Source organism: Hyalella azteca, unplaced genomic scaffold (assembly GCF_000764305.2).
Source record: "Hyalella azteca isolate HAZT.00-mixed unplaced genomic scaffold, Hazt_2.0.2 contig13234, whole genome shotgun sequence".
NCBI classification, from domain to species: domain Eukaryota; kingdom Metazoa; phylum Arthropoda; class Malacostraca; order Amphipoda; family Hyalellidae; genus Hyalella; species Hyalella azteca.
In genome coordinates, this window is record NW_025943163.1 from 1,011,997 (window position 1) to 1,039,144 (window position 27,148).

General features: G+C 37.5%; 1 protein-coding gene across 1 annotated transcript in view; it reads left to right on the top strand.

Annotated features, from left to right (window-relative positions):
• The window catches only part of LOC108682113, a 42,397-nt gene extending 16,712 nt beyond the window's left edge, over nucleotides 1–25,685 (top strand). Inside the window, exons 8-22 of the mRNA XM_047883568.1 lie at nucleotides 432–607; nucleotides 4,423–4,612; nucleotides 4,989–5,101; nucleotides 7,118–7,220; nucleotides 11,298–11,449; nucleotides 12,202–12,322; nucleotides 12,699–12,853; nucleotides 15,191–15,375; nucleotides 17,495–17,659; nucleotides 19,590–19,883; nucleotides 20,192–20,333; nucleotides 20,554–20,700; nucleotides 21,356–21,465; nucleotides 21,916–22,999; nucleotides 23,267–25,685. Of these exons, the coding sequence (XP_047739524.1) occupies nucleotides 432–607; nucleotides 4,423–4,612; nucleotides 4,989–5,101; nucleotides 7,118–7,220; nucleotides 11,298–11,449; nucleotides 12,202–12,322; nucleotides 12,699–12,853; nucleotides 15,191–15,375; nucleotides 17,495–17,659; nucleotides 19,590–19,883; nucleotides 20,192–20,333; nucleotides 20,554–20,700; nucleotides 21,356–21,465; nucleotides 21,916–22,999; nucleotides 23,267–24,345 (4,216 nt within the window). The 3' untranslated portion in view covers nucleotides 24,346–25,685. The remainder of the gene's footprint in view (nucleotides 1–431; nucleotides 608–4,422; nucleotides 4,613–4,988; nucleotides 5,102–7,117; nucleotides 7,221–11,297; nucleotides 11,450–12,201; nucleotides 12,323–12,698; nucleotides 12,854–15,190; nucleotides 15,376–17,494; nucleotides 17,660–19,589; nucleotides 19,884–20,191; nucleotides 20,334–20,553; nucleotides 20,701–21,355; nucleotides 21,466–21,915; nucleotides 23,000–23,266) is intronic.
• The last annotated feature ends 1,463 nt before the right edge of the window (nucleotides 25,686–27,148 follow it).

Below are 27,148 nucleotides of genomic sequence, written 5' to 3' on the forward strand. Positions count from 1 at the left end.
GAACTTTCTAGAAATAATGCACGCATAATAAGTGCTGCAATTTCCACAGGATTTCAGTGAGTGATGAACTTTCTAGAAATAATGCACGCATAATATCTTCTACGATTTCCACAGGATTGCAGTGAGCGATGAATGCTCTCGAGAATAATGCATTAACTATTGCCTTGACCGCATGGTTTCAGTGAGCCAGTTATAGAATTCTATTGTATAGAAAATACTATCACAACGACCGCAAGGTTGTAGTGTGAGATGGACACTTTAGAAACAATGCAAGCCTAATAACTATTACCATTGCCACAAGATTTCAGCAAACGATGAAAGCTCTAGAGAATAATGAAAAAACATTAACTATCACAATGGCCGCAATGTTGTAGTGTGAGATGGACACTCTAGAAATATTTAAAGCCTAATAACTATCACAATTGTCACAGGATTTCAGTGAGCGGGCAGGAGATCACATCAGAGTTGATCCACCGCAACGGTGTGACGGAGGCGCGTGCGCGCGTCACGGCGCGGGCGTCCGACAACGGCGCCGCGGTGCTGTGTGAGGTGTCAGGACCAGCGCTCTCTAAAGCAATGACCGCCGTCGCCAGACTCGACGTCGCATGTCAGTGCCCATCATAATTATTTGTCTTTCTCGTTGTCATCATTCAATTAAAATTAAAAGAAAAAATTTTTTCGTAATCTGATTACATAGTAAGTAAGTTTCTTCTATTATTTATAGAATTTGAAGTACAATCGAGCATTTAATTGTAGGTACTGCATGCTGCAACTGACGCCTATTCGCTACAAGATAATTCGTTTTGATAATATCGGTTAAACCTAAAATCGCTCGATTAAAATTCACTAGAGTAAGGCCTCACCACCAGAGGCCAGAAAGTTATGGAGCGAAGGCGAAGAGGTAACCTGATTATTTTGGTTGTCATGTTAAATGAAGAGATAGTTCTTCTGGATGAATCAATTCCGATTCTTCGAATCGGAATTATTACTGTCTTATGCATGTACGCCTGATGAGTGGCACCAGATAATCGATTTCGAAGTGCATGGGATCACAAAACCAACCCTGGACTGCAAGTATTTCTGTGTAAAAAGTCAAAAATATTTAAACTCGAATTTCACTTCAGCGAACAACTTTAATCCTGCTCACTGAACAAGAAAAAACTTAATTTTATAAGGTGTCGTTGAAAATGGCGGTGATAATTTCATACCAAGCTTATAGCACCTGAAGCGTTTGTGAATTCGCGAGGAATTTCATTAGCATTTCAAACACTCAATGCCGAATTTTTTATTTATTTGATTAAAGATCGGGGCAATAGGTAGACAAAATTACATACACTAGGCCAGCTTCTATTATTTTTGGGGTTGATTGGGACTATTCTACTCAGCAAAAAATTCTCAGTTTCACATTACTGCAGATTGGCGAGGACTACGAAACAATATTTTCTTAACACGTTCGGCAAGAAACTGGAAATTTGGAGGTGGAATTTGGAAACAGTTCAGTTGTTTAAGGGAATGCTCTTTTGCATATTTTTTTTATTTCTGATAACGTGAATATCCCATGTTAGGGACGGAAAAGGGATGGAAGAACGAAAAACACTAAAACTTCTGTTCTTGGGATCTACTCTGTAAGACAAGGTGATGCATTCGAGATCTCATGCATTCCTAAGTAGGCGAAATCGCGGGAAATCGGCAAGAGGACGTTGCGAGAAAATTGAGGCCCAATTGAGTTATAAATTTGCAGAGTTTGCTGTAAAATTTAGATTCCACATTTCTAAGGTAAGGGTACGTAGCTCCTAGACCAATCACCTCCGAAACCATGACCGCTACGTAGGAGCGAGAAAAAAGGCAAGAGCCAACGCTAAAGGTGTTCCGTAAGCTCAGCTCCCTATTTATCCCTAATTTTTAAGCCTCCATAGAACCGAACAGGAGCACGATATCCGGGCCCAGCTCAAGTCTGAGCCTGATGTTTTTCTGCTCCAGTGAAGTTAAACCGCTGCTCGATATCCCAGCAGAGTTCCCTTTTAGCTCAATGTTTTCCTGCTCCATGGAACCAAACAGTAGCCCGATATCTGAGCCGAGTTCCCTTTCAGCCCGATGTTAGCCTGCTCCATAGAACCATATATACAGAAGCCCAATATTCGAACCAGGTTCCCTTCAGGCCCGATGTTTTCCTGCTCCATGAAAGCAAACAGTAGCCCGATATCAGGTGGATAATATTGCGAATATTCATGAGAGTTCGCGGGCCCAGATTGGAGCTCGGGGCTTAGAAGAGAAGATTTCCTGGCACATCCTCAAGCAAAAAGTCAGTTCTTATTAGTAGCAGAAATGCCCTGCAAATATTTCTTTGAAATAGGCCGAAATAATGTACGGCTTTCCAATTTAAAAAAAGCAACATGAATGAGGTCAGGGAATCGAAAGAATGTGTAAAAATGAAATAATTATGGTTTAAATTTATAAAGGTTGTTCAAAAAATTCATTCAAGTCACTTCAACAGATGCTCATTTAAGCCTATAATATATATTATTCTTCATGAAAAACTGTTCTCACATGCCTTTGTCGTTAATTTCTAAGGGTTTCAAAAACCGGACCTTCGTAATGGCTTGATTTTAATGCGATAGAATCGTTGCTTTTTCTTCCGAATCTCTGTGGAGACAAACTTTTTCGCGGCAATTTAGAGTTTTTAGACCACAAACTAAATAGACTCACCGTAGGTATGGCCCCTCATTGAATTTTGTCGGGCGTTCTCTCAGCCTTTATTGGAGAAGTCAGTCCTCCTAATTAAATGTTTCGGACAATGAAAACTTAATCAGAAGTTGTCTAGTTAGTGTTTTTCTCGAAGTTTGGCCAGAATTTTCTTCGAGTTTTTTCTTGATATTCTGACGGTATAGTCTTCTTTCGTCTTTTTATTTGAGAGATTTACAAACTTCCGCATCCAAATTCAAGGTGAAAATTACATCTATTTTTATTAAATCATAGACAAATTCACAGAGTGATCGCGTATGTAGGTAAAGTTCAGGGGTTTGCATTTTATGTATATCTGATATTGAGGTATTTAAAATGAATAACTGATTTTCATGAAATAAATTCAGACTTGATGATCTTCCGAATTGAAATTTGGTCGAAACCGTCTATTCTGATCAAATGCTAACCATAATTTTTCTTTTGATGCGAATTTGATCAGAAAATAATGAAGCAAATCGTTTCGAATGGTTTAAGATTAAAATAGTAATGAATGTCTTGAGATTTAAATTTTTGCAGCAACAAATAAATGTAAACACTCTTAGTGTGAAAGGTGACAAAAGAAAAGACAATTTGTAATCGGAGCTTAAATTATTAACTTGAAATTGCTTCTTTTCATTAATTTTTTCGTACGAAGGTTGGATGAACATTGCGCTAAATTGTTTTATTCATCTGCCACTTCCATTAAAATCTTTCACTGTGGAATACAAAAAAAATACCCGCAAATTTATTCACGACGTTAAATTCTAGTCCACACTTGATTCGATTCACTTTAAAATTATTTTATAAGGCCATTTATCTGAACGATATTGTCGTAATCGTTGATCATATAAAAGGTCCGTCACCTCAATCATTTGCGTAATTCTTTGCCGCTGAATCTTTTACGTTGGAACGGAAATTTTTATCACTGACTATTCTTCTGTTTTTTCGTTCCTAAGAATAATTCCCCTCATTCCCCTCATATCGCTGAGCGAATAAAATTATTACTCGAGAAGACCAAGACGTGTGATTACAGTCCTCGGAGAACAACCCGCCTGTTATGAGCTAACAGTTTCATAATTAAAATGGACGCTCCAAGATAATTTCTTCATCCGCCCTCATCTTCATGGAGACTTATGGAATATGTCATTAAGTTTGAACTCAAGGCGTTGGCCGTAACGAATCTAGTAACGAAGTTTTCCACGTTTCATCATAATTAGGATCTTAGATTTACGATGAGAATTTTGTTGTTGCATGTGAGAAACAAGGTGCGCCGAGTTGAGAAATTATCTAATAAATCAAAGATGAGTGAAGTTTCTATCAAGGAATTGAAAGAGTGTAAAAGTACAAAACAATTTTTAATTTCTTATAATAATTTGATTGCGATTGAGAAACTTTCCAGATCTTTAGAAGCTATAAGTAACTAATTTCAACTGATTAATATTTTTACCAACGAATCAAAAATTACTCTCAGTTATTTTTGCGGATCTAAATAAGTAAGCTATTACAACTTTCAGAGGCCTTAAACTTCCTCTTCACATTCATCATTTTTCAACTTTGCAATCATAATAATCCTCGCGTTTCATGTGATGCATGAAAGGATCTAATGCCTCCCGTCTTTAAAGTCTTTCAACTAGGCATTAATGTACCCGTATTTCACGCCTCTTATATTTGTTGTTATGATATCCTTTTTGTTGGTTGCAGTCAGCCCATCCCGCATCAGCGGGGTGGCCGAGCCGATCGAGGTTGATGAGGGTCAGGAGACAACCCTCATCTGCGAGACGTCCTCCAGCAACCCGCCCGCCAACATCACCTGGCGGTCGAAGGGCGGCCGTCTTTTGAACGGCGCTAAGCAGAAAATCTCCAGCGGCGAACATGGTGGCAAAATTACAGGGTAAGATTTTTTTCTGCTTCTGTTGCACTTGGAATTAATACCGTGTGCAATGAATGGCAGTAGAGCGTTGGACGACTTTGTTCTCTTATTTACTGGTAATTTTTCTGCAAATGCACGAAGAAATAATTGGAGAATTAAAAAATCATTTATGTGAAGGATTCAAAGGCTGTATTCGAAGCAATAAATATCAGCCAAATTACTGCTATATTAGATACTGGATTTGCAAATGAGCGACTGGAACAAACAATATAGTTTAAAACTCAAAATGGTTAGAGATTATTCTTTTTACCGAAAGAAGTGTTACGTATCAAATACACATCCATAATTTTCATACATTACTCAAACTAATTGAAACATTAATTGTTTTCCCGTGTAGGTCGCAGGTAACCATAAAAACCAAAGCGGCAGACAACGGACAAGTGTTCGGGTGTCTTGCAGACAACGGTGTCACTCCGCCCGTTACGGTCAACATCACCACGCGCGTCAGACGTTAGTGCTAATTATATAATATTATTTTATCACTTTAAAATTTATTAAAACTGATTTAGTGGCTTAATTTTTTCAAATTGAAATTTATTTATGATAAAAAATGCTAAAATAAGATTATTTTAATTAAATTAAAAATAAGATTGAAGTGCGTTCTGGGGAAAAGCGTGGTACGGGCTTTTGTATGAGAAAGATTTGCGTTAGTTGAAAAATATTGATGTTCATTGGTAGAAAATATTGATCAGCTGGGTTTGTTGAATTAATGATAATCAGTTCAAACTATCGATGTTCATTAGTAGGAAATAAGAGATGTTCATCTGTTAAGAACAGGATGTTCATAGATCGAAAAAATTGCTGTTCATCCGTTGAAAATATTGATTTTACTAACTTGAGAACATTGATATTCTTTGTTGAAAGCAGTGATGTTCATAACTTAAGCAAAATTTGTGTTCTTCAGTTTAAAAACACTATCTGTAGCCTAGTAGAAAGCTTGAGAATTATTTATGTACATTTTCAATTTCATAACAAAAAGTACTGAAATAAATTCAATTTTAATTTATATAAATACTCTAGTCTCATCAATTAATCAGATTTGCGGTATAATAATTTTAGAGTGCTGTAATTTTAATGAGTAACTCACAAACGTTAAATAATCCAGTTAGTGCGTTCAGTCATTCTGCTATTTTCATTCTAATGTTACGATGCCTTAGTATGTGCGATGCCTTAGAATGGGCCTTAGTATGGGCAATAATAATAATAATATCCTTGTATAGTAGTTCAAAATAATTATGGTATACAAGTCTGAGATAATAACAAGATTCGATTCTCTTTAAATACCAATGGAATACCTCTCTCCCTTTCGGTTAGAGCAAGAAAGCAAGAAGCCTTTCGCTATCTCCTATCAGTTTCATTTACCAGAAACTCTTAGATGTTTTTCAAGTTTTAAAGCGAGTATTTTTTGGGGAAGAATTTTAGCGTGTTAAAATATCGCCGAGTTTCAAGCGGAAGTGGCGCTCGTTTAAAGCCCAGCGTGACCAGACTGGGAACTTGGGCAAGGTCCACAAACCGCAACACTTCATCACAATCTGGGGCTGTCGAGAAAGCCCTGCAGATCCTAGGCGCCCTTTGGGGGCTCAAGTTCCGTGCCTTATCCCCTTGGAGAGGGGAAAGTCCGTTGGTCAAATTGAAAAGGGTGCGAGAGGAGAATGCAGCGTGACAGCGCTTCGAATTCTTTACATATGTGGTTGAATTGCGACCAAATATTCCAAGTCACAGTTTTGTCATTTTCTTTCGATTGAAATTTTGTTGTATATCAAACAAATAAAAACGAAGGTTCTCTTGGTGAGGTTGCCTGCGGTAGGGAAAACAAACTTGAACTGGAACACGTTGTTGGAGGGATGGGTGTATTTATTCTGTGAAAAAATACATTAAAGTTTCTTCAGCAGTAAAAATGTTAACTAGCCTTCAAAAACCCATTAAGCATTTGTGCATACAAAACATAATTAAAAGGCTTTATTTTAGGAGGGTTACAATTATCAATGTTTCATCAGGAAACAAAAGCCTTTCTTTCTATTGAATACAGTCTTTCCAGTGATGAACTTAATGGTATTTTAAAGCAATAAATGATTGATTCTAATCATTTGCAATTTCACTTGAATTATGTTTTTTACTAACTGATTCTTTCAATAAACATCGACAGAAAATTAAGTAATCCTCAAAAGAGCTACTACTAACCAAAAAAGCTACTACTAACATTTGTCATCAAAATAACGACCAAGAAATCAAATTTTTTGATAATTTGTTCTAATCGCTATCAGATATAAGCGTGATATTAATTCTGCTCAAGATCAGCTATCACAGTTTTACCGTCATTTGCATTTATAATAACATAGAAGGACGTCAAATCGGAGAGATATCGCTACATTTCACAAAAATTTTAATTCATCACACGATTTATCATTAGGTAAGTTAATGTAATTCATCATTACCTTGCTAATTTGTGATGAATTTGTCGTGAAGATGCGCCAGTGTGGCGGGAGTCGCCGAGCGAGCTGGTGGACGTACACGAAGGAGACGATCTTCTTGTCACGGCCGAAGCTGCGGCAAACCCTGGACCCGTCAGGTGAAATTTAATTAATTTTTATGAAATTATTCTTTTTTCTTGAAATTGCACCGCAATCGAACAGTCACGCCTACTCTGGGCCGGTGTGGGAAATTTCTCCACCAAGTTCTTCTCTGAAAGTACCTAAACCGAGCCCCTGAAATTCACCGAGTAACGTAACATTAAGGAATAATCGAATTTCTATCCTCGATCTAAAGATAAAACAATCAACACTCATCGCCCATGATGCGCAATTCTAATTGTTTAGTGGGAAATGTGCAAATTTACAAACCAATTGCACATTGCCTGTGAAAATTCACGTTGCTACTTGGACTGTAAACTTCATCACGAAATGTTTGCGTCATTTTGCTGTGAATGCACTCTCACCTTATAGGATCCAGCACTATACCCGCCTACGCAGCCCTTCACACGAGCGGCCTTCAATGCATTTTCGACCTGAAACAATTTTTGAAGCGCCTCAAAGAGGCGAGAAGTTGGGCTAACTGAATTGCCGCATTTTGTTGGCGGTTGGCATTTGAGCGTATGCTGCAGCCAGCCACAATCAGATTAGGACCCTCAACAGCCCTTACTACCAAAAGGAACAAGAACATCAGAAAGTAGAAGCCTTATATAAAAAATTCCGCATTTGTTTCATACGGTAACAAAAATCTTTAATTGTAAGAACAAGGATCCTCGATTATTTATTACGTTGAAATTTGCTGTTGAAAATACGCAACATTTATGGTGTGTTTTAACAACGTATGTCGCGTCTAAAAGGTATTTTCCGTATTTTCAATGGTCATATTTTTACGACGTATAAACTGATTTTTTACGTTGAAGTTCACGTTTGGCTGTTGAACGCAGTCGCACTAATAACCTAATTTATAACGCTAAGGCTGTTTCTTAAAGACCAAGTCTTTTTTCACACCCCATTTTCCACATAAGTTTAGCATATGACACACTTTGAACGACTTCTTTAACTGTCAGTTTGCCTATTTGAAGCTTACCACTGATGATCTAATTTATTAAAATTTGTTGTGTACGTCGATTCATAATAAATAACTACTACGGACACCTCAATTATTTGTCACAAACTTCTTCATGTGGGTACGAAAGCATCAATGGTCACATGTTGCATGCCACGTACTATATATACTCGTATCTACTCCGCAATACCGACTCACCGGAGCAAATTTCTGCTTCGTACACGCCATTAAGGTGCGACTTCTAACGCACTGAATGCCGCTACGTTACTCGCGCGAGCCTGGCAAATGCCTGAGCTGCCTTACTACTGCACAACAGCTGACGTACAGCTGCTCTACAGCAGCCTTGCAGCTGCATTACAGCTGCTCCACAGCTGCCATACAACTGCTTTACAGCTGCTCTACAGCTGCCTGCACTTGCCAACCTGCGATGCACGCTATTCCAATGAGGTCGCTCCCGGGCAGGGCCTAGCTGATGTGAACTGTCCTTGATTTTTACACTCGGGTGGTAGCAACAGTGCGGAGTGGTAGCAACATACTTATTTGAATGCATTTTCTCAATGTACCGGACGTAATTAACTTATAAATATAAATTATCGTTGAATTCTCTTTAGTCATTTCATGTTAAAAATTTCAGCTCCATGTGAAGCCACTGCCATGTCAGCTGTAATAACCGAAATCAATGCAAGAAACCCTGATTGTATAGTTTATCATGAAATTGGTGAATATTTTTTGTGAATTTGAAAAGAACAGAAGAAATTTACGGTAGGTGAAAAGAGTGGTAGGTGAAATTTTAACTTATGCAAGAAGGCCTGATATCTAACGCAAAAACCGCCATTCGTACAGACATTAATTACCAAATTTATAATCAAACTTGAGTAATTGAGTAACTACGGTGTGGGCATCGCAATATTTCCTTTTTCTATTTAATAACGACTTCTTCTTCGAGTTATTCGTTGCAAATGTTCACGTAACAGAATGAACTATTCATTCGCACTCTCTACAGTGTCCAGACAAAAGTAAAATGAACGAATTCTTTTATGATGTCTCGAGATATTTAAAGGTCAAAAATTCTATAAAACTCGTTCTTATGTTGATAATTCATTTATTATTAAAAATTAACATATAATAATTTATATCCAAAGTAAAAATATAAGATTTTGGCAGCATTCAATTATTCTATACTTGTATGTTTATAAATTTTTTTACTAATATGTTTTAATATGGGCTTCAATCCCTTGCAGACTTACTTTTTCCGGAAATTAGCGTTTCTATAACAAATCTAATTCAAATATTTGTAACCATAACTTTTTCGTTCCACAGAGCTACTTCCCTGACGTAACTCAAGTTCTCTAGGTTCAAATTCCATTTATTTTTGAATGAACTGATAAACATAAATACTTTTTATCAAACTGAATGCGTAACGAAAATAGACTATTTCCCGCTATGTAATGAAGTTTCTCCATAACCGTTTGCTGAGACCGTGCGCGCTAAACTCAATCTCAAGAAGTTTAACCTCCCGTAGCATTTCACGGAATTTTTCTAATTTGAACTATGGAGATTTATGCAAATTATTGCTGTCACTCGACATCGAGAAAGTGTAATAAGAATGCAGATCAAGTTCTTTTGTCATGGAAATGCCAGTCAGAGTTACGGAGCTCAAGACTAGGAATGACTTCTTTGCCTAAACCTTTTTTCCACCTGAACAGATGTTCTTATCTGTCACATATTGTCTATGAAGTCCAAAGTTCAAAGTTAAGTTCAATGTTTTCCAAATACGCGCTTGAACCGGTCTCTGTATCGGTTTCTATTTTCCATCTTAAAATCCATCTACAAAACTTAATCAAATTAGTCTGATGTATTGATTTTTACTGCAAACCAAATATTATTTTATAATCTAAATTATTTAATAATAAATGTGTGCGGCTTCGACTGATTCCAAGAATTGTACGTTATTGTTGGCAAACCAAAAGAAAACCCATCAAAGAGATGCTATGCAAATTCTTTTGCTAAAACTTTTCAAACAGAACGCTCACGGCAACTCTGCGTAACGAATTTTTTGCCTTTAAGACCCAAGTACGAGGCAGATCAAAACACAAAATTGGTCTGTCCGACTCTGTGTTACGTATTCCAATGAAATTAAAAACAAAGGATCACTCTTCCCTTGATGTTTGAACGAGGCTTAATGTATTTCACAAGCATAGTTTCAACCCATCCTTCTTCTATAAAATATGTGTCCGTTAGCATTTGATTGCTTAGAGAATGTTATGGAATTGTCGTATGACGGCAGCAAAATTGTAAATAGAAATCATTCGGAAACTGCAAACATATACATACTTTTAGAATTAGTGTTATTAATAAACTATTAAAGCAAAATATATCATGGATTGCATAATATAAATAAAGAATAATCAAAATTGAGAGTTTTCACGACCACTTAAATCAGCACGGGTATGAAAAACACAGAAAATCGATTAATTGAACCACGTACTCCTGTAGTGGAATCAGATATCAGAATGAAAATGTACAACGAATTTCTTCGCAAGGTCAAGTCAAAGCTGATTTGTAAACAGAGTGAGAAATTCGACAATCTTACCCGTGCCTGCGTAGTAACTAATTCGTTCCAAAATGAATTAATATAAAGAACGAAAATTACTTTTTATTGAATTTTAAATTAATTAGATAATTAGGTCTTTATTTCACATTTTTTACACTCTTGAATGAATACCAAACGATTGGGAAATTTTTTTTATTGCTGAAATCATTACTTAACTAATATTAACGCGATGACTCCGAAGTGGTACATATAGTAAGTACCACGAAATGTGTTTCTTCAGAATGTAATGCTGCATAATTTTCAAAATAGCACAAAAAATGAATTAATAGTACAAGATGAAGCAGTCGGAGTCAACGTGTTAAAATGGTAATTAGCCAAAAACATTGAAATTAACAGTTTGGGCATAATATAACTTTAATTTTATATAATTTAAAATTATTTGCACATAATCTACAATTTAAATTAAAATCTGCACCATTGAACTGTCATGAGCATCATTTATAAATTAACAATGTAATTTTAATGCCAATTGACCGTAAGGAATTTCCTACACTGTAGATACCGCTGGGAACATTTCGGCCGTCTGGTGTCAGAGAGCGGGCCAGAGCTGCACATTTCTAGGATATCTCGGGAAGAGGCCGGCACCTACACCGTCTCTGCGACCAGCCCCAAGGGCACCATCAATACCTCCTTCACCCTCGACATTCTCTGTAAGAATGCGTAATTAAATACCATCAATACCTCCTTCACACTCGACATTCTCTGTAAGAACATTTGATTAAATATCATCAATACCATCAGTACCTCCTTCGCCCTTGACATTCTCTGTAAGAACACGTAATTAAATACCATCAGTACCTCCTTTTTTCTTGACATTCTCCGTAAGAGCACGGAGAACACTTAAGTAAATACTTTTAATTGCTAAGCACCGTCGGCAATGTTTCTTCGGTATTATTTATTTTTCTTTCTCTGCATTAAATATCATCATTACCATCTTCATCTTCAACAATCTGTGTAAATTCAGTCAAATCTTAAATTTTGTGAACAGCGAATTAAACCGCATCTTAATTACGCTACTCATATTAAATAAAACTTTGCTTCTTCGTTCAACGCTGGGAACAAAGCCTTACGAACATCTATACTTAGTGAATGACTTTTGTTGCAATGAAGGCTTGCTGTAATGCAACCCTTGTATGGTTTGAATCGCATCAAAAATTTCAGAGCAAAAATGTCAGGTAAATTTATCATATCGGGAGAAATAACAAATTTTCACGAAAGAAAAACCATTGCACTTTATTGATTGCATCTGTATTCTCTAAATTTGTTAACTGTTGGAGCTGGTCTCCAAACCGTTTTCAATTAAGATATAATAAATTGCATTGGATTTTTTCTTTAGTTCGTTTTGAAATTCTTGTTTGAACTTGCGAGTCAAGATGGATACTGATAAAAGTACCTGAACCAGATCCTCCTGAAGAAGTGCACGTCACAAAGCGCGTAACTGTGAAGGAGGGCGGCGTGGCGAACGTCGAGTGCACCGCGCGAGGGAACCCTAAGCCGAAGCTGTACTGGTCGCAGCACAACAGGTTACGGTCCGAGGGACTCTTAAGAAGAAACAGGGCTGAGTTTTTAACTTACATGAAAATAATAGAGTAATCTTCTTCGGGACTTGAAGGTCTCATACGGTTATTCACGGCAAACTTAAGGAATCCGTGCGTGAATTTTTAATTCTTTTGGATAATTCACGTGGTCTACAGAGAAGGTTTAATATTGGTTAGCATATGACTTCCCTTTTCACATCTAGAGATCTTCAAGCCAATGCATTAATTTAATCCTCTCCTCTTCGATATGCATATGTACAATATTATTGAACTCGTACTAAAGTTCGGTACGATAATAAAGTAGTAAAATTATGGCTACGACAAGGGCTAAAAATAATTGCTGGGGTTGTTCCGGTTGCAGCAGCAGCTACACGGAGGATAAGCTCTCAGAAGGTTTAGGCTCGGCGCGACTCGTCCTGAAGGAAGCAGCGCGTCAACACACCGGCCTCTACTTCTGTCATGCACACAACTCCCTCGGCGCCGCCCCTCCCGTCGCTGCCGCCATCATCGTCACGCGTGAGATAATTACACTTAATAAATCAATTATATCAATTTATCAGTAAGTTGAAGGTGACACACCAAAATTTATGTTTGAAATATTTATTTATTGAATCGTTGAGTAAAAATTATTGGCAAGTGTGACGCTCGTGGCAATGTAGTGAAAACCCCCTTTTTGGATGCTTGTCAGCTGATAATTTGTAGTTATTATCTCCAATTGAAAATAACGTTACAAGTTTAAAATAACAAAAGAGATAGACCAGTCAGTAAGAAAAAAGTTCTACGTCTACCGATACTAGAAACAAGATCTCTCTGAGATAAACTTCCACGCTGTACAATTTACGTTCAATTAACTCACTCAACAACATTTAATTCTCTTTCATTACTAAAATTTAAACACGATTTGCATTGTTGAGGAAATCATACTTTAACGAGAATGGAAATTTACAAATTATTTTCTAGCAAATAATGATTTCTAACCATCATTCTGACGACTCACTAACATAGAACATTTCTCAACTTAAGCTTTAAATAAATGTGTTCATTATATGCAAATCTCCGTCATTTAGGGATTTAAATTATAATGGAGCTGCATGCCACCGGCTAAACACTAAAGCTGCTATACCTAAAGCAAGCGTCGTTGTTTTAGATTTTGTTCCTGCGTAAAAATTCATTATGTTTGATCCATTGTATTAGTTTGAAGTGGGCGTCTTTATTGTTTACTTCTTGTTTTTTTGGGCGTTTTCGTGATGAAACTTGCTTCATTATTTTTTTCCATTCACGACGAAGCAAGAAAATGAAAGATGTTACGACACTTAACTCGAGACGCGATTTCCGAGTATGAGATTCGTACGATTTCAGTCAAGAAATCATCGTTTATGGAATAATTAACTCATGCTAAGGGATCACTGGGAGCAAAAAAAAAATTAATTTTCCGCTTAAACCAGGTTTTTTTCACGTCCAACTGTAATAATATTTATTATAACAAGATTTAATTGACACAGGAAAGAAATCTGCTATAGGTAAGCATTCATTCATTCATTTTTCATCTCTTCATTCATTCATTATTTAATTATTTATCTCGTAGGCTCACGATGACGCCGCGAAAAGATGCAATTTTATTTTAGAATTTCTAAACCTGAGCCAGAGATCGATGGCTCGTCCATAAAGTATTCATGAAGTTTGAGCACAAGACGAGAGGCCTGAGGATCATCGTCTGCTACACGAAATGCTCTTCAGACGCTGCCGCTTCTGAAGTGCCAAGCCACATCTGAAGAAAATATTAGCTTTTTTAGACACAAATAATCAACTATTTCATCATCACATTTTTATATGCATTTAATTATCTATCAATAATCTATATGTATAGTATCAGTTCCTTCATTTATGTTTCGGAGAAAACGAGATCGTAAGGAATTTATGGTTTTTTGTTCCCTAAGGAACTTTAATGTTGCATACTCAGAGTCATTTAAATTTCTGTTATTTACAAACTGCACGCACCGACGCATGGGATGACACAAGCACAAATGAAAAGGATGAAGTTCTCAATGTTAAGATACAGATTTTCTGGCCTGCCTCTGGGTTGAATGGACAACTGTTAAGTGAGACGGGCATTAGGATTCCGGACGCATTGCGCTCTCTCTGCTTGCGCTTGACCATGGCTGCTGTAACAAGCGTAATAAAAGATTAGCTCGCTTGCTCGGATTGCCTCCGTGCCATTACGATTGTTCTGGCTAATATAAAAGCTGCAAGTCTTTCGGTTTTTTGGCTGCACTGCAGTGCCTGGTTTGTGCCGGGAAGCATATCATTAGGAGACTCCATTTATCATTCATTAAAGTAGGTAATCAAACACGTAAGATTCTTATATAAAGTTTTCGTTAGCTTCTTATTCTTCAATAAAATCAGATTTTGAGAATTCATGACTGGATTTAATAATTCATTGATGCATCCTTGTAGCTCCATTTCCGTTATATTAGCGTAACCCCATCATATTATTAATATAATTGGTAAGCTTTCCCTAATTCAGTGAACATCCATGGCTTCGAAATTCAGTTGTCTATACAATAAATTAGCCCTCTCATCCTGGCATTCTTTCACAATTTATGTTTTATAATCTCACATTAAAGTCGTTTAATTCATTATGTTTCCAACTGATTTCATCCAATCGTCTCGTTTATTTTACTCCCTTGAATTGAAAAAAATTGTAAACTAATTTTTCATTGAATGAATGCAACATCAATTAATCAATTTATTTAGTAATCATGTGTGATTTTTGATTTCTCGCATGCACTGTAATTTGCAATAAATTAACTTTTACTTCTTTTTAACCCATTTGTTCCATTCTCATGCTCGCAGAGGCTGTGGAGATGGTGGCGGGGAGTGAGGTACCCGGTGGTGGGTCGGGGGGGTGGGCTCCCCTGGGTGGGCTGGGGCTGCTCTCGTGCTACGCGAGGGCGGCCCCACGGCCCACTTTTGTGTGGGCTACAGAGAACGGGGACCGACTAAACTCTTCTGAAAAACATGTCGTGCATTCAACCCAAGTGAGTACTGCTTGGAGCTAAAGTAAATGAGTTTTTTTCGGCAAAATTCATTGCGATGACCAAAACAGCGAACAAATAAAGGGCGAAAATTAAAAAAAAAACTAAACATTTATGATATTTAAATTTTGTTGACGGTTTTAGCAGATATAATCTATTAGATAAGCGTAGATTGAAAGACGCGTCCATTATATCGACTTTTAAGTGTTAGGCAAACGGAAGTTTTACGTCGTAATTCGTCCGTATCTTTAATTAACATCTTTATTATTCTAAAAAATTATTAGAAAACACGTCTTGCGTTTGTCTGCGAAAGATCAAAGACGAACATAAAACTTGAGACTCGGTTTCTTTTGCTTTCGCTTCCTCCTCGCCGGCACTAAATTTGAAGCAGATGATCTTTTCACCGGAGCTGACCTTTCACCTATTGTCTAAGTTCGACCTTATCACGTCCATGAAAATTCTCAAGTTCTCTACGTCAATAAGACTTCGGAGGGTGAATTTGCCTCCATTGTATGGCACTTGCTTCAGACTCGCGTCAAAGGACAACAAGGACCAGAAGGCAGGTGCCGGCACAAACAATGAGCGAGGATTCTTGATAGGCTTTCAAATATATTAGACAGAAGATGGACAGGATGAGTCATCGATATACACTACATTAAAGTTAGGTTAAAATATATATATATATATATATATATATATTAGGTAAACGATAGAATGCAGCATCAATAAAGTCTATAAGACTGAAGATAGGATGAACCATCCGTATAAATTAGACATAAGATAGAGAGGATGGAATATCGATGATTTGTCGACATGTGCTCAGAGTACAAGTTGAAAATTGAGTAACCGTCAATAAAATTGACAGGAAGAAATACTGAGAAATTGTTTCAAGGCGTTCAACTACATCGTTAGTTCAAAATATTTCCGATAGTAGGAAAGCGATGCGATTAAAAGAAGCGATCGGCAAGACGCGTGAAACATTGCCGGTTAAAAAAAACTGGAAGTAGTCTCAGAACGAAATCAAATTGAAATTATTTCTCAGTCACAACTTGTAAAATACTATTTCAATTTTTTCAATGATCAATGTGCTATTCTCAGCTATCTGATTGATAAAATACCAATGCGACCGAAAATTTATAAAAAAAAGAAAAAGGTTGAGCTTAATTCCTTGCATATTCACTTAACTAATATATTTTTATATATATAAATTTTCTATTCAGGCTATAACTAACTGTTCGAACTACAGAAAAAGATATCAATCCCAGTAAATCGTTCACATTTTTTGCAAACTTATTGCAATTTTTATTCTGACGTTTTACGCCACTTTTTATAATTCTCATCGTTCGTTTTCTAAAAACAAATTTACTACATTATACGCTTAGCTTTTTCTTACGGAGGATCAAAGCCTTGCGTCCCTAAGAGTTCATTGTTATGGATCCTAATGTTAATTTGAATTTTTGAATTATGCCCTGCACTTCTTTTTGAAGTCCAGGTCATACTTTACGGCCCAACTTAATCAGGACTTGTTGAACATCAAAGAGTAATTCTTATTAACAATCATCTTCAGATATAAAATCTCGTTGTTATTTCATATCATATTCTTGCATAATAAATTAGAATGGTAGGCATGACGCTGATAATTGAGAACACTGTTCAAATGGCGACTCATTTTTTGTCATTTATGTGATATATACCGATATATTTGTCGCATCTCAGAAATTATTTTCCCCCAGTATTGCTGGATTTGCTTGCCGATTTATTTATTCTTATATTTTAAAAATTATTGGTGAATTTGAAGCTTACCTTGGCCTCCATATATAAGCTTAGTATCATTGAGAGAAAGCTTATAGCATGTTATGTACTGTTCACCATAAATACTGGTGCCAGTTTGGTTGTAACTGGTTTAGCACGATGGATTCATACTACAAAAGCAAATATTTACTATACCTGGGTTAACCTGATATTTACCACACTTTGCCTCACGAGCAACTCCAGATTAACATAATTAAAATATATTCATAAAAAATAAAATAAAATTCTCGGCCAACATACCTTTCAAAAGCGGCAGGGTGAACAAGACTAATTACATATTGTATAAAAGAACCATCATTTATTTTCACAGCTGGAGGATGACCTTATCCTATGGTCGTCCCGGTTAGAGGTTCGTCGTGTGACCGTACGGGACTACGGCCTCTACAGGTGTACGGCTCGCAACTCTCTTGGTGCCGGCACAGCTCTGTACGCTCTGCACCCTCCCATGCCACCACCCACTCCTCATAATCTCACCGTGAGTTCTTGTAGCTGATCTGTAGCTGATCAGAAACGTGATTTGTTATATTGATTATATTAATGGCCAACAACTCTCTGGGTGCCAGCACAGCTCAGTGCGCTCTGCACTCTTCCATGCCGGTACCCACTCCTTATAATCTTACCGTGAGTTCTTTTCTGTAGCTGATCAAAATTACGATCAGTTATAGATTGACTCAAAACATCAGAGCATATCTACCAAATTTATAGGGAATCACTGTGATCTCATTGTAATTTCGGTATTCTTCATATTCTAACCGTGATGGTTTTATTAAAACTGATCACGGTAAGGTTCGAATTTGGAAAATGTTGACAATATTTCAATAAAAATAAATTTATTTTTATTTCATTGATTTTTTAAATTTATTTATTTTGCCGCGGAATTTATTGCATTGATTTTCTCTATCTCTTTTGGAGCGGTCATGCCTCTAAGCAATGGTCGGTCGAATTGTGCACTCATATATTTACTTCTTTTATTTCCATCACAAAATTGGCAAGAGAGGTTTCTCTGTAAGAGAAAAATCTTTCAGTTAATTTCAATGAATGATTATGATTTGCTTAGATTGTTGGTCGATTTTTATCCGCCTCGAGCTCGCAATTTACATTGGAGTAAATAATGCCTATTATGGCTAAATATTTATTCATTTTAAGGTGGTCAAAAAGAACTGTCAAACTTCATATCCATTTTTGAAAATTGTTCCTGATAAATGACGATCTTTCTGAAACTCATAAGGCAAATAGATGTGATATAATGTTTCCATAAGGCGACAAGCTTCTTTATTCATAGCATTAATCTTTAATATCGGAAAAAAATAATATCGCCCAATATATCGGCACAAAAATTTAGATCTGTTAAAAATTACAGGATGGAACATTTAACACTTCTACAAACGGAAAAATTTTTAAACAACATACTCTTTGTGCCTGTACTAAGCTATTATGAATAAATATTTGCCAACATATTAGGAGCCAAGTATTTTGACAAAAACTCGACAGGGAATTGATATCATTCCGGATGAAAGCTTTCACTCGCATTTCGAATTTGCATGAGCTGACGAGGAAGCCTCCATCAGTTGTACGGAATTACGAGCATCCACGCTGACAAATTCATAACAAACTAAGTGCACCTGCCGTGGCAACTTGAACCTATAGTGTCAGTCTTGCTACTACAGAGTGAAATGCACGGAGCATGATCAAAGTTTTGCAGATGTTGCAGCCAATATCGAATATTTTTGTAAATTGAATAAAACAAACGTTTATTACTTCGCGGAAGCTGCATATACACACGAACTTTAGATCAATCCAGTCTACGGAATTTGCTCCCAATATTTAAGTACGTCGTTCTTTTCGTGTAGTTGTTTCTATGTACATGAACCGAACTCTAATTTTTGCGAAGAATCTTTCATGCAAAGCAAACTTTGCAACGAAGTTAAATTTTTGGGAAATAATATATCAAGTTTGAGGCAGTCTAATTAAGAAACAATTCGAATATTTTTTCCTTGTTTCCAGATTACAAGACAACATGAAATTTTAAGTTTGAAGCTAACACGTGCAATGAAATTGGCAGGCTGCATATGTACAGCTTTTGTACACTACGATAGGTTTAATGAATATGAAATTAAATATCGACTTGATGCAGTTTACGAACATCAGGTAAAATTAGGAATGCATTTCATCAATTACGGAAATCATTGCTGTTCTCGATAGCTTTACGGCTGTTCCCAAACATACGTATTTTCTTCACGAAGTAGAAAATCTCGGTAATACAACTTCAGTGCCTCAGAAAATCGAAAAATATTCCTTGCATATATGATTCTTGATTGGTCCGCTAAAATATTAGAATATCCGTTGCAGCACAAACATAAATCAACACTAACCGCCCGCTATCATTTAAACATCTCTCTACTTAGGTTGTCAACGTAACAAACGACTCAATTGTGCTGGCTTGGAACCCAGGCCGATCTAATCATCCTGCTGCTTATCGCAACGCGTTTGTCAATGGTGTTGACGAATCGCGCGATTCTTCTGAGAGAAAGAAGAGCGACGTGGACAAAAGCGCCGAAGTCGTAGGAACTCTCGTGCCAGACGCAGAATACGTGGAGCAATCACGCACCTCGGTCGACGCAGCAGCTGCTAGCCAGGCGTACAACAGTGAAGTGGGATACATTCTTCAGTACAGATCTGAGCTTACCGGCAAGCATCAGGTAACTATATCATAAAAATATTAAAGTAAGGCTTTAATTTTAAGTATATTTCCGAGTTGCAATTACCCATAAAGGTGATTCACAAATTTTCACTGTCATTACTACTTTTTGCCTTTTGTAATTTTCACGCCACACTCGCAAGTAAAAATAATACGGTAGAGATCGTATCATCTAGAATTAGCTGCCATTCCCGATGTTAAAAAAATTTCCTTCCCGACTCCAGCGGCGAGAAAAACTACAGAGGTGGAGATCAGAACATCCAGGTAGTGATATCATATCATGCAGTGTATTGAATTCGGTATCTGCAGGTGGTTGAGATCGCCCCCGGATCGTCGACGTGGGCGCGATTGTCGGGGCTGCAGGCTGGGGTCACGTACAGCTTCGTCGTGGCGGCCGCAAACGAGCAGGGAACCTCCAAGCCCACGCCACCTATTGCTTTCAAAATGCCTGGTATGAAAGTTTCGTTTTATTGTATTACGAGAACTTTTTATCTGAAAAGACTGACACACGGTTACCTCCAATTCCAAATAGCTTATTCAAAGGCATTGCTGAATAGAGGTATTGTTGGCAATATGTAAATAAAGTTAAAACTAAATACAATTTTATACAAGCCATGCTACCCTATGCACATTTAATCTCGTTATTTCAACACTAATGATGTTCTGTATAGACACGGACAGTCAGGGCCTGGTAGGCTGGAAGACCCCACGGCTGCTGCTGCTCATCCTGATCGTGACGGGCGGGACGCTGCTCGCCCTCAACCTGGCCATCATAGCGTGCTTCTTGAGGCGCAGAGCTCGGGCAAACTCCCTGTCTGGTGAGGCGGACAGTTGAGAGAGGGTTTCTCCCTAGTCTCCCTAGCTTAGACTAGCGGGATGATACCTAGTTTAGATTCTAGCATCCCTAGTTTAGATTCTAGCATCCCTAGTTTAGATTCTAGCATCCCTAGTTTAGATTCTAGCATCCCTAGTTTAGATGCTAGCATCCCTAGCTTAGACTAGGGAGATGATCCCTAGTTTAGATAATAGAATCCTTAGTTTCGACTAGGGAGTGGTTGACTTTAAACTAGGGAAAGGATCAAGGACCACGAAAGAGAAAGAAGAAGAGAAGATTTAGACTGGAATGAGAATAATTTGTTAGCGGTTGAATTTGAACTTGAGAAAGGATTAAGGGTGGGGTGGATAAATTTAGACTGAGAAGAGAATGAAGATTTGAGTGAATGAATTTACACTAGGGAGAGAATTAATTGGTTATAGCAAACCAAATGTAACCAACAAATCAAGGTAAATTAATTCATGACTAGGTTAAGAATTGAAACTAGCTGTTTTACAAAATAATTTTAAATTTACATTTGCTAGTAAAATATCGTAAAACGAATTGTGCGAAGATAATGTACAGTTTTTGGACTCTTTTATTTTATAAAAAATTTCGAATCATTGAATAAAGTTGAAATGATTCACTCGCAACGGTAGCGTCGAGCAGCAAGACGACGGGCATCGCCCTGTACCCCGGCACGCCTGGCAGCGACGGTGACGGTCAACACGAGCTGCTGGCGCCCACGCCGCTCCCGACGCGCGGCTCGGTGTGTAGTGCTGATGTGATTTGCGAGAACTCGAGCTCTTTTAGCTCAATTTTCCTCACTCATCTGTATTCTAGCACAATTGTTTTAGCCAAATTTTTAGATTTAGCGAATGTGTGGAGTAAAAATTTGTTTCGGTGGTACATGCAGACTGTTATTCTTTTAATGGGATGAATGTTTCGATGAAAAAATCGTTCGGCGTTATCAATTTTTTCATGTTTCATTTTACTGAAATTTCAATTGATAATTTAGTTCATGGAGCTAAACAAAGTTGTAGATCAGTAAATTCAACCACACTTATTTTTTGCAGTTTCTTATGTTGTTGGGATGAATTCACGAAATTGCTATTTATTATCAAATTATTACAAGGAGTAAACTTAATCTGGAAGCTCCGAGACCGGTGCCTTCCACTGAATTTCATTATGGTAATTGTTTGGCTTCTCTTTCCCCCAGGGTAATCATTTTGAAGATGAGGAGCTGACTAGCTCCTTGGCCCAACCAATCCTTCTGTCGCCGGGCAGGATTAGGTCTCCTTCATTATCAAACTCCAACAACTTCAAAAACAACGATGATATCATGGACTTACAAGTTCCTGATAACCTCTCTACAAGTCCAGATGAACTAAAAGGGTGTGATAACACCCAAATATTAAGACCCACGACATGCCAAACTAATGAAATAAGCACTTGTTTCTCAACTTTGGATCCAAATAAGTCGTGTGAAAATAATGAGCTCGGACCAGAAATTTGTTCCCTTGCTGGAAGTTGTTGCGAGGGCCGATCGCCTTGTCGTGGGGAGGATCAAATTTCCATATCGTCGTGGCACAGCTACCCCGTGCATTGTCCTCACGTGAGAAGGAATAATAATTTGACTGAAGCACAAGTATTTTCCAGCCTACATTCTCGGCCTAAACCGAGTATTGAAACTTCTGAATCGAATAGATCAATGATACAACATCATCATCCCTTAGGTTTTAGCAGGAATACATTTATACCACATCAGCCTTCGAGTCTACCTGAGGATAATTTAGATCTACTCGACTTGGTGCACTCTAATTCACGCATGATGCAAATGCATCCTCGGCACCACATGCATTGCCATCAGAAAATCATACCTTCTGCAGATCCTTGTGATCATTTTCATCCTGCGTGTCATTCCAACTTTGGCCGCGATCATTTTCCCCATCATCACCATGTGCATCAGTTACATGCACCACACGGTCCTACAATAGACCCTATGCTCAGCAGTGATCGTAGCTCTATCGGGAGACCCACTGACAATGAACGACTGGAATCATACAAAGGAGACTCTCCTAACGAAGCCATTCATTCCGGCAACGTCAGGACGGATCTGCAAATAAAAACTTTGCTACCTTCTAATTACGACAAAAATACACATGATCCCAACCAAACAAGGATGAATACGATTTCACGATGCAGCTATACCGAAAAGTCTTATTCAATGTTTTCGGCTCTGAATCCAGCTGACTTGTGTGGCTACACGTCTGATACCCAAGATTCTCGATGCTGTCAAGGAGGTAAATTAAAATACAATTTTTTTACCGAATTCAAACAAATTTGTGTATGAGAGAAAACTGAATGTATCGCTTTTATTACTTTGAAATAATGTGAAGATATTCATATTTACTCCGTATCGAAAAATGTGTAAACGAATATTACCTCACACATATTTCGAGTTAGATGTAGTTTTTTAGACTATTTTCAGTTTAGATTTGAATTTACTAGACTAACGAAGTCAGAAGAAAACAAAATTAGGCTACAAATTTCTGGCGAATGTTTTACAGGTCAGTTTGCTCACTACGGAAGCCAGGGTCCAAGGCCTCGGCAAAGCGAATCTCCGAGCCATTTCACGACTTTAAAAAGAGGCAATCACCAGAGCCAGGCGATGAGTCAGCGAGACGGCAACAATATGAGAGCAGTGCAAGCTTTTCCTGACGTTCAACTGCACGGGATTGAAGGCCAGAGAAGTCCAGTTCCTTCAATAGGCATGGCAGGATCCCGGGTTTTGATGCGCAGTTTTAGTGTTGACGGCGGCGGCCATCATGAACAGCCGAACAGTAACCAATACTGCCACGGTATCGACACGCCATGTTCTGACTACGACAACGTATCAAAATATCTCATCAACCAAAATTCCGCTGAAAATATTGACAAAACAAGACTGAGTCGAGATAACAATTCCAAAGTAATGAATCAATTTAGTGATTCAAGTCTACGGATGAACCGGTCGGCCTGCCAGCCTTTCCCCACTCACGGCAGTCCACACACAACGAAACCCAGTGAGCCGAGGGTTACTTTTCATGAACCTATAGCAGAAACTAAAACTTTTCATGACCCAAGACTTGATGATGACGATGATGACGAGTTTGACGAGGACAGTAATGTGAGCAGCGTTGGCAATCACAGCAGTGGATCGAATTCTATTATATACGCTAATAACATCGTACACAACGACTCTGACACCGAAAAAAATTCCTCCAACTCAAAGCCCGTAGAAAAACATTCCTCAGGCGCTGGTAAATATTCCCCTTCTCATTTGCGTTCCCCTCCTTTATCAGCTTTTAGATGTTCATCGTCTACATCATCGAATGCTTCATCCTCGCCTTCATCAACCTTGCGAGGACATCGCAACACGAAAGTTTCAGCCCAGCAGCGCCCGAACAACGCGAGTGATACCAGCAGCAACAGTAGCTGCTCTTCAGCCCCCACTGCGTCTTTTGGTGCAAACACTTCCTCTGCGAAACCGGATTTGAATGAAATGAATTCAGTGTCAATTAAAATTGTCAATAGTTCACCCGTAAATAAGCAATGCACCCACATTAATCCCTCTGCTAATCCTCAGGAGTCAAACGGACCTACATGAGAATTGCGACTTTCAATCAGTAGTGATGTGTAAATGATAAGTCTGTCACTAGATAGATATGATTTTCTTAAAGCTTTTCCTCCGTCACTGAGATAAATAGAAATTGGTTGAATTAGCAACACAAAAGATCTCTATTGAAGCAGAATGAGTTTCTATTTTTGTTATATATATAATTCATCTTGCAACATAAACTTTTCTAATCACGGTTATTCTTCGTTCTTTCGATCTTTATGCTCACAAAGTTTTGAAGTCAGGATGCAATATAGTGAGCGGTCTAACTTCGGTTTAGCTTCCCAAGTCTCAAACAACAGCTCAATATGATAATCAGACAATCCTTTATTTTGTCGTATGAATAAATAATTGGTAGCATTTAATTTCCAATGACGTCATAAGCTAGGGATTATAGTATGAGATTTTCTTGCATTGCAATGAACAGTCAATTATCTTCATGTTATATTATTGTCTATTCATCTTTAATTCAAAACTAGACATCAGGCAATTATGCCGATCATTTGATACCCGCGTCGTTATGCGTCATTTTGATGCCCGTAACGGTTCGTCGTCTCGTCCTGACGATTGGTCTTCTTCTAATTAATCTTCATTAGATTGCGACTCATAGGAAAAATCGAATAAACGAGACGAAGCGTGATGGTTCTTCTGGTTTGTCTGACCTGCAGCGATTGGTCGTGGCAGTGCATCATTTCGCGACGGTTCGTTTGGTTCGTTTGATCGTGTAATTGGCCTGCTTGCAGACATTTGTCTTTTCGTAACGGTTCTTCAGGTTCATTTGATCGTATAAGTGGCCTGCTCGCAGACTTTTGTCGTATCGTAATGGTTCTCCAGGTTCGTTTGATCATAGAATTGGTTTGACTGTGGACTTTTGTCGTATCGTAACGGTTCTCTTGGTTCGTTTGATCCTAGATTATTGGTCTGGCTAAGGCCAAGTACCTCATCGTAACGGTTCGTCTGTTCGTAGCATATCGTGTGGGTTTGTCTAATGATTTCTTCCAAGCGGTTCGCCTGCTAGCTCATGGCACTGCTTGGAAGAAAAGTATTCTCATGTCTTATTGTGGATATATTTTTTTATGCACCTATTCGCTTATTCCATTTCCAGTTAAAATCTTCCCATTATACGTTATTTTTAAGTGAAATTCCAAGTATTAATTTTATGCATTCGATTGATTTCCCTTAGAACACTAGCAGGTTAAGTAATTGATTCGTATTGGCCTATGGTCACGTGTGGCGATAGTTCTATCAGCGCCGACAGCTATAACAACTCTTGCATTGCTTTTAAAATACAATATTATTCAAACACAACCGTTATAGTCAGTGAATTATATTAAATGAAATTTCTTACACGCATTACCCAGGTTATTTTTATCTTGAATGTTTAATGAGTGCGTATTAATATATAGTGCGGCTAGCCAATCAGGAAATTTAATGCGAGCAATACATCTAGAAGACATTTATCATTCACTCTATAAATAAATATATTGAATGACATTGAAAAACCGCGGCCATTCCGCTCAACAAAACAACAAAAAATATGTCTATCAAATATTTTACCCTTGAATCATTAAACTCTTGTAAATAATTATTACCAATATATCGAATTAAATTATCACCGAGTTTATTGATTACAAGATTATATGTTATACGACAGCTGTAGAAAATTTATCTGGCGCATTTTCATCACTTAGAAATTTTTCCGGAGGAGTTGTTACGTTAGTTATTTTACAGAACTATAAACTATTTTTCATTCAGAATCTGTCATTACCCTTCAAAACTTTAAATTAATTGTTAAGCAGCCGTCAGTCTCATGGAATACATTTAGTATTGAAACAACATTTGTATGTAAAGAGTTGTATTTCAGCATCACTTTAAGCTTTCACCTTAACTCTGGAGTTTAAGCTATCATCGCACACTTCATATGAGCTACTTATATATTCAGTCAAGTTATATATATTTTTTGTATTTTACATAAAATGAAAAGTTTTTATTGAATTGTTTTGAAATTTTGAAATGGTCCCGACAGATAAGTCGCCCTTGTATCTCAATGTTGAAACATTTCTATGTAACAACGCGACGTGTCTGTACGAGCTCAGTGTCTAGAAACTAAAACAGAAACGCGCTCTTCTAATAAATATTAAAAAACCTGTAGTAAACGATTCATACAGAATTTGAAAAATAAGCACATTTCATGCCAATTTCACGGCGGCAAATACGCCTCGGCAGTGACTGTGTAGCACTTTTTGATGGCTTCGTTGATGTAATTCAACTCGACGAAACAATCCCGGCCACCTAATTAGATGACAGGAGCTCGGAAATGAAGTTCTCAGGGCTTCCCATTAAAGCGATCCCTGCAACGGTGCTAATGAGAGCGCTGCGCATTCCCCCTTTTGCTTTCCCAGGAGTTTGTTCATAATCCGAAAATATTTCAATATCAGAAAATTTTTAAATCTTTCTTAGATTGCAAAAATTTTCCCGTGCTATGTGTTACAGCACTTTATATATATGGAGATTTCCTGCGTAGCTTCATCAACAGAGCAGGAACTATTTTAAAACATATTTTGAATCTCATACATTTGTTTCTCCTTCAAAGAGCTCTTTTCTTCTGGGTTGAAGATGAAATATTATGCAAAAGAATACCATTGTTGAAAATTACACACAAAATTTATGAAGTTTAATTGAGTTTGAGAATGCAAAATTCTTCGCTGCACAACATTTGCCAAATATTTTGCAATGTTATTAAAGATGTCACAGCAGCTTATCAGAGTTGCAGACGTAATAAGTAATTTAATTC